This window comes from Triticum dicoccoides, chromosome 5B, assembly GCF_002162155.2.
Source record: "Triticum dicoccoides isolate Atlit2015 ecotype Zavitan chromosome 5B, WEW_v2.0, whole genome shotgun sequence".
Classification (NCBI taxonomy): Eukaryota; Viridiplantae; Streptophyta; class Magnoliopsida; order Poales; family Poaceae; genus Triticum; species Triticum dicoccoides.
The window spans coordinates 607,789,446-607,797,742 of NC_041389.1; the positions used below are offsets into that span (position 1 = coordinate 607,789,446).

Below are 8,297 nucleotides of genomic sequence, written 5' to 3' on the forward strand. Positions count from 1 at the left end.
AAATTGGAACTAAAACCACGACGAGTAATTTGGAACGGAGGGAGTACATACGAGTCAAAGGCTGTGTTCTTTTTTCTACCAAATTATCACTAAAATTTGCACTCAGTAGACTGATCCCTTTCAACAAAGTCAAAAGCATGTCTTATTTGTTGGAACTAAAGTGCGTTCCGCGCAGACAATACCGTTCCCCTGTCACAACCAGCACCAGTTGCATTCTTTATGGCTTTCAACGTGCCATAAGCTTTCACAATGAACTGCCATCCATCGTTACCGCAATGACTCAACTCTTGCGAAAGAGATATATTTACATCTTAGCAGACTCGGTTAAAAAAGTACTATTATGGATATACCATCCCTCAAAAACTATGCACATACTTGGTCCATCACTAAAGAATTGCAGTGGCATATGTTTAATAACCATTTACTCAAACCTTCTACTGAATTTGCCGAGATAACCATTTGGCTGAGTTGAAAGGAATCAGCCTGCCTGAAGATAGTTATATTCTGTTGTTGGTCATACGGCTCGCTTGCTCTCTCAGTCATTTAACCTATGATAGTGAGCAGTAAATGATAATAATTATAAGGAATGCCCCAATTGCTCATCGGAAAGTCTTGAGAGAAGTTTGGTTCAACCATTTGCATTAGTATTGTCAAATGATTGAAATTTTACAGTCTTCACTTTGCACGAAACGAAATTTAATTGGAGATCACTGCCCACCCCTTATCAATGTCACATCAGCATTTGAGATAAAAAAAATCAGCCTTTCAGGTTTAGCACAAGATAACATCAATAGATCATGCTTCTTTTTCAACCAAATGGTCACTAACATGTTGTACTCGGTAGACTGGTTCCTTTCAGCTCAGCCAACAGCATGTGTTCTTTGTAAAAGATCATCTTAGAAGCACAAGCATAGCTTTTGTCTGCGTTTCTTTAGATCTCAAAATATTGAAATAATGTGCATTCTGCAAGGACAATGCTAAAATAAGAACGATTCCTGCAATATCCCGACGGACAAGCGAGCAAAATTTAGGTTAATGTAGGCCTTTGAAGAGATGTTGCAAGGTGATGGGATATCCTGCTAGGCCGCTGCACCGTCCCGCAAATAAGCCTGCAAAGCTGCTGCTGGGTTGACCATGTTTACTCTAGCGGGCTCCAGCAGACGCACCGCATAACCGCGTCGACGTCTTAGGAGCTAGTTCCCTGTAAGAGTCAGTAGCACCATCCTGACTCCTGAATAAGCTAAACATCAGGATCATCCATCAGGCTGCTAGGATCAGCATTGTGTGAGTTCCATCGGAGTGTCCATCTCTTGTCCAGTTTCAGTTATAACTACAGAGTGACGAGGGCCGGTCACTGTGGAGTTCAGAGTCACGGCTGAAGTGCCATATCCTATTAGGGCCAAGCCAAAACCATGATCCCAAGGTCCATATCCAGCAGCGAGATGGCCAAGCACATATGGCACTTGATTGGCAACATTCAGCGGGGGCAGCGGGCAGGCTGAAAAAGCAGACTTAAAAGGGGTTTCCTTGGACAGAAAAAGTTGCATGTATACCAGTGTTCACAAAACTAACAGTTACAGTCCTCACTTGATTGAGAACCTCATGAGCTACAGGGTTGGAAGAAAGTGATGCATTAGCCTGTTGAGGAGCTAGCGAGGCAAACAGAGGAATCGTTCGGAAAATCTTCAGGGGGCACGGGACACTAGAGCTGGCAGAAGAGTCTTCGGAAATAGACGCATTCCACACAGTATAGGTGCTTCTGCAGTTCTGAATGTGAATGTTACTGGCATGAGAACGATTGGTTGCTGGCGGGGCTGCCGCACTGTCCGCTAAAAATCAAGCGGCCCGAGGCGGGCAACCGCGCGGTGGCCGCTAAAAAGCTGGCTCCCGCTTTGGTGTTTAGCGGGCAGCCGCCTACAACCTCAGATGCTGGAGATGAACAAAGATGAGATCACAGAGAACAAGATTAAGGCTTACCTCAGATATGTACGATAAGCCTCTTTCCGATCCACACTTTGATGGGCGTCGACAAAATGGCAAACTTGTTAATGATAGCCCATGATCCCTTGCTCATGACCAGCGGCTGGTAGTTTTGGGATTCAGCACCCTTGTATCTGGCCCAGAGCCCCAGACAATGTTCCTTGATGTTATGCATGCCGTCTGAATATGCTCATCTAAACCTTAACTCCAGGCTCTAGTCTTCCTTTTTGTGCTTTTACTTTATGTATTCTAGTTTTCGCCCAGTTTTCCCTCAGTTAACTAGGCAACTTTCCTCTTATATATGAAAAAGGGAGAGCTCCTGGCCTTGCCTCATCAAGTATTTCAAAAAAAAAAAAAAACTAATGCATTTTTATGGCTTTCAACACGGCGTAAGCTTTTCACCCATAGTATAAAGGTTCGGTCCAGGTTTTACCAGTGCCCCATATTTTCATTAATATAAACAAGGTGGGCCAGGGAGGACAGCTCAGTTTCTACATTATTTTTCGTTACATAATTTACAGCTAGTATGGTTGGGTTTCTACATTCTGGCATAAACACATGCTACATCACAGGAAATCCCATACAGGGATGGTGTACTGGCCTTGATCCGTGGTCTGGTGGCCCAGTTGAGGATTGCTGCTAAGAAACTGCAATGACTGGATATCTGGAGGGGGAGCCTGCACCAAAACACACGAAAACTAGATGTCATCATTTTGCCGTCTTAAGAAAATTAGCCAACAAGAAAGTTTTCAAATGAGCTCATGCGATGTAATGCTGATTACAGAGTCACTTGACCGACAACATCACCTACATGAATATCTCCAATGGAGAGAACTTATTCTAGAGGGGTATGTATGGATATGAACTCAATGCTCACCTAAAAGTCCTACCCTAGCAACTGTTGAAGAAATAAGTGGAGTAAAATACCTTGGAAAGGACAACACGGGTGTAACCAAACATATAGTGCAAAAATGCAGAATCACCTGGTGCATTTGTGGACCGCTATGAAAGGGTGGTTGTTGTAGATGAGGTTGCTGAAGATGCACAGGTGATTGTTCCTGCATCTATCGACACACCGATTTGCAGTGAGAGCAAAGTACAAATTGTATTTTTTTTCCAAGAAATAAAAAACATGTCCACTACCTGCCCAAATGGCGACATGCCAGAAAATCCTTGAAGAGAATTAAGACCAAATTGCTGTGTAACATATGGTGCCTGTTTGGTAAAGCTATAATATATCAGACTGAAACTATAGACGTACAAACTATAATGATAATCATCTTCACTCATCTGTTCATCAAAACAGGGGTCTATGGAAAAGAGATAAGTTTCACCTGCATCAGATGACTTGGAGCAAGGAACTGGTTGGTTGGAGTACTCATGTGATTTGGGATGTCATTCGATATTGTGGGAGCAAGAACCCTAAGTGGCAGTTCAGCCTCCTCAGGCTCCACTAGACCTGCAACAGCTTAATAAGATAAGACATTCATCATGTTCAATCCAGCATGGAGCAGCTTAGGTGATGAACATACCTTGTCTACCTTTTTTCTTTTTACTTGATTCAAGAGGACTTTGCTGCTGCCGACGATTCTCTACATTTTTATTTTTCTTACTACTTGCTCTGCGAGGTTCACTGTTGCTGGTATCATTCTGAGGCAAATTTGGCTGTTGACTTCTCATGATAGTGCTTAAGGAAGGCTTGTCATGCAACTTTGCTTGCAAAAGAAGCTCAACTTGTTCCAGGAGCTGATCATATTGGCTCTCCATAAATCTCTGACCTTCAATGTCTTCTGCAGCCTTTGCTGCCACTTTATATAAAGTTCGATACAGCGAATTGTGCCGTTTAGACACAGTGAACTTGGGATCTTCACCCGCAGCAGCAAAACCGAAGTTCTCCTTTGGAGATTCACTCTGAGCATCCTTTCGCCATCTTTTCAAAATATATTGTGGTGGAAGTTCTTTAATATTTTTTATCTCAAGAACTTTCAGTGCATGGCAACATGGAAGGCCTACAAATTCAAACTTCTTGCAGCTACAAAGGACCATATATTCTGATGAGTCAAATCTAACAAAATGAACTTGAGGTCTGTTTTTGACAGTTACCTCATACTCGGATATTGGTCCAATTTCACCACAGCAATAAACCATGCAGGCCAAGACCAGTTCAAATTCTAACCTGAACAGCTCAAACAGTGCAGGAGTATATGTATTAGCAGCTTGCCAAAGTAACCGCAGAGGTGGTACCCTCTGTGTCATTTGAACTCCAAGGTAGTCAGCTTCTTGTTCAGCTAGACGTTTCTCCTCTAAAAATTTATCATATCTGCTAAAGAAGTATGGAAGATCTATTTCTGTTTTGAGAACACCTGTCAGGATGGCATCCATGTTATCACTTCGGAGTGTGGCTGCAATATCTGCACAGAATATATCACGCCCATAAGGCAAAGCCCATCTTTCTCTATCCTCATACAATTTACTTAGCCACTCGTTGTCTTTCAGATTGTACTTCGCCAAGAGGATTTCCCAGCTAGACAAAAAGTCCCCCTCCTCATAGTCATACAAAGACCGACTAAAATCATGGGCAAAAGTTTCCGACCCTTGGAATGTATCGCTTAGTACCTTGGTGGCATTTTGATACAAGTGCAACAGTGAGAAGCGATGAGCAGTCCCTGGCCAAGCAGAAGCAACTGCATCGCTTATTGCTGTAGAGCGATCAGTCAAAACTGTTCTTGGCTGCTTTCCACTCATAGCAGACTTGAAAGTTTCAAACAACCACTTGAAGGATTCGACTGATTCATCATAAATAAATGCTGTACCAAATATGGTTGGCTGCTTATGATGGTTAACTCCAATGAACAACAACAGAGGCCTACAATAATCACTTATGCTATACCTTGTGTCAACACATACTACATCACCGAAGTAGTTAAAATCCATCACTGATTTAACATCTGCCCAGAATACATTTCTGAATTGGTCGTCTTCATCCACTTGAATGGAACAGAAGAATGAAGGATTCTCGCCTTTCATCCTCTGTAAATATTCAGAAATTGCCCGAGCATCGCCCAATTGCATATCCGTCGTGTGCCTTGTCCTAACATAATTTTTATAGTCATTTGGTATCAAAACAACTTTTGGTGGATCTGGAGGCTGCTGTAACTTTGCTAATAACTTCTGTGATCTCAGAATCTGAATGTCCACCACAGGAGCTTCAAGATCATGATTGTGATCGGCCACACACTCTGTCACTACATATTTGCCGCTAGTAGTGATTTTAACAGTCATGTGTGCTTCACAGCCAGTTCTTGTTTCTGCTCGTTGTTTCTTTGGCTCGGCAGTAAAACTTTTAGGGCGGAATCCCTCTTTAGAACATACATAAGCCCGAGATTTCGTAACATTATTTGCTGTTTTCTCAGAGCATCCTTTTCGGACATTGAATCCTGCAGTTCCAGCATAGCTGACATAAAACTCGTAAGCCTTGTCTTCATTCAGGAAAACCATACCAACTTTTGGCTCTCCTCCAGGCCCAGCTACTACTTCAGTTTCTGGATCCTGTTCCGCTTCAACTATTTCATATTCTTTACTCTCAGGCTGGACAAAGGGCAAACAATCATACGTATTAAAGTGAATGGGAGATTCAAATACTCCCTCCAATCCATATTACTTGTCACAGCTTTAGTACATCTTTGTAATATGGATCAGAGGGAGTACAATAATACGCAAGCATAGCAGTTCATATGGAAAAAATGGTGTAAACTCACAGAAATCATTATTCCCTTTTCATGTAAAGTAACCAAAGAAAAGTATTATCTCAAAAGATTCATACATAAAACTCAAACAATTATCTCCTATGCAACAACTGCAGAGAAAAGGTAAAAAAAATTCATTATAATTGAATATTTTGTACGCTACCTTCTTTTCATTTTGAAGATTTTGCTTCTCAAGACGTTTCGATCGCCTTTCTAACGGCTGCCAAGAACAAGAACAAGAAAGCATAAAAATAATGAGATAAATGTCACAGAGAAGCTTCACATTTATTCTGAAAGAAACTAATACATGGAAGCAAGTTAATGCTTGTTCATTCAACTAATTTCCACATTCATGAGAGACCTCAAGACAAAGATACAACAGGTCAGAAAAAATCAAATTGTGTTAGCATACAAGAGTTGCAAATTGGAGTTAAGTACAGACCACCGAAAGATAAAAAAACACATAAAATAACTCAGTGAAGGTCGACAAGAAGAGCTACATAGTCTGTTGAAACCAGCCCCACAGAAGTTGGAGTTGTACATCAATGACATGCGGGATACAAGTACAAAGTGAACAATTTCCTGTATAATTTCAAGTTTAGTAGCAATGGAAAGTGGCTACGCAAATGAAGTAACAGTACATATCTGTCATGTGGGGCAGAATGTATGGCGCAGACACAATGATAAGGACAAGCAACTGCTGCTTGATGCTCACGATAGCCTAGGGGATCTCCATATCAATTAGTTTCCAAGTTTGTTAGTGCTTGCCTTATGACTTTACTTTACTTTACCCCAGCCCTCTATATAATAGCTATGTAAAGCTATCAATACAAACAGAAAAGGAGATTAGGCTCCAACCCTAAGCACATGACAATATACACCATATAAAAGGTGCCAATTTATGTGCCACTATGTATAAAAATGCAATCGGTTGTAACTTGTGAGTCCTGACTGTGAGATAACAGTTAGTATATACCAACTGAGGAGACTGCTAACAGCGATAGAGCACAGTAATGCAGAGCCTTCACAAATACATATAGCTGATATGCAAGCAAAGTTACCAGCGGTCCGTCGCTTGCCAGAAATCTACCTCCATCACCTCTCTTACGCCTTTCCGCCAAAGCTTGGCGTGAGACAATCTAAAATGGAGAAGAACACATACTTACCAAATAAGCAAAGGATCATACAATATTATATCTACGATTACTTTCAGTTGATATAGGGCTGATTACCCAGACACTTCAACATTCTAACTTATGTTTATGTCCTGATATATGCAACATACGTTGGTAAGTTCCCATAAATATTGATGTGCCAGGTATATAACCTTTGTTTCTGAAATGAGCAAGTACGTGAGCCTCATTGTAACACTGATGCCTACTTACATTCTGTTCTACAGTCCACAGTCCACATAATACAGTATTGCAAATTATGCTACGTTCTTTATCTCCGCCACAACTAACAGCGAGGTGGAAGTGATTTACCTTGGCGGGTCTGCCTGAGGCAGGTCTGCTCTGTCGCTTCGAGAGATACTTATTAAGTATCTTCTTTCTCTCATCAACAGCGCACTGCGACGCCGTCACACCAAGGTCCGTCGACACACATGCCTGCAGGGCATTGCCCTCTGTAACAGCCTTTCTCGGCCTCCCCCTCCCTCTCTTTTCCTTCACCTCCACCTCCTTTTCCATTACACCCTCACCCGCATCAGAACCAGCATCGTCGCCGTCACCGAGGTCATGGGCACCATCCTGTGCGGCATCCTCCACCTCAACATGTTCTTCCTCCAGTTCAATGACAGACTCGACATCCTTCTCCGCAACATCCTTCTTATCCCCACCTCTCCCCAAATTCTTCGTACTAGGCACTGCTTGCCCATTCTCTGCGCCTGCTATTGCAACACCCTTCTCCACCGAGTTCTCCACCTCGATCACCGGCGTGCTCTTCTTCCCGGGCTTTCGGCCCCTCTTCTTAGGGGCCTCGACCTTCCCTTCCCCTCCCCCTCCCCCAGCAGCGCCATCCTCCACCTCCTTGGCGGGGTCCGAATCCTTGGCTTTATTACCTTTCCTGTACGAGTAATTGCCTCTGCAGCAGAGGAACCGCTGCATGATCATGCCCCCCGTGCCGGCCGAGCGGCGGTTGGAGCCGGTGCGCGCCTTGAACCCGGCCCTCTCCCCGTAGCCATAGTAGAAGCCCTTGGCGTCGTGGACGGAGTCGAACTCCATCCCGAGCTCCGGCGCGGAAGAGGCCGCCTCCCCCGTCGGCGCCGCGCCCAGCCCGTGGTTGTGCTCCGCCACCAGCTTGGACACCCTCCACTTGCCCTCCTCCCCGCCCGCCCCGTTGTCCTTCCTCACCACCTCCATCATCGCCCTGCACCTCTCGTCGGGCGGCCCCGCGGGCGCTGGCGACGCCTCCTCCTCGCTGGCGGGGCCGGCCTGGCGGAGCGAGAGGTAGCCGCGGGAGAGGGAGAGCGGATCGCCGGGCTCCGCCGGCGGGGCCGGATCGGAGGAGCTCGCGGGCGGCCCCGGCGGTGGCGGCGCGTCGGCCATGCTCGGGGCGGGGGTTTGGGCGGGG

The 8,297-nt window shown here is 44.5% G+C and overlaps 1 protein-coding gene across 2 annotated transcripts; it reads right to left on the reverse strand.

Annotated features, from left to right (window-relative positions):
• Positions 1-2,385: 2,385 nt before the first annotated feature.
• On the reverse strand, positions 2,386-8,291 carry LOC119312015 (protein FAR1-RELATED SEQUENCE 12-like). 2 transcript variants are annotated; one of them, XM_037587735.1, is made up of 8 exons: positions 7,211-8,291; positions 6,788-6,865; positions 5,890-5,946; positions 3,522-5,568; positions 3,315-3,439; positions 3,124-3,195; positions 2,964-3,044; positions 2,386-2,657 (listed from the first exon to the last, which is right to left on the reverse strand). In XM_037587735.1, exons 1-8 carry the CDS (start codon positions 8,270-8,272, stop codon positions 2,547-2,549), a joined length of 3,633 nt encoding a protein of 1,210 aa, XP_037443632.1. In that variant the 5' UTR covers positions 8,273-8,291; the 3' UTR covers positions 2,386-2,546. The 2 variants fall into 2 exon arrangements, with proteins under 2 accessions (XP_037443632.1, XP_037443631.1); XM_037587734.1 differs by having other exon boundaries at positions 3,513-5,568.
• Between the last annotated feature and the right edge of the window lie 6 nt (positions 8,292-8,297).

Excerpts from the sequence above, each read along its gene's own strand:
- LOC119312015 (XM_037587734.1), bottom strand. The coding sequence starts at position 8,272 with ATGGCCGACGCGCCGCCACCGCCGGGGCCGCCCGCGAGCTCCTCCGAT. Across the intron at positions 3,440-3,512 it reads AAAGAAAAAAGGTAGACAAG|GTCTAGTGGAGCCTGAGGAG; the intron begins GTATGTTCATCA and ends AAGCTGTTGCAG. Across the intron at positions 2,658-2,963 it reads GCGGTCCACAAATGCACCAG|GCTCCCCCTCCAGATATCCA; the intron begins GTGATTCTGCAT and ends GTTTTGGTGCAG.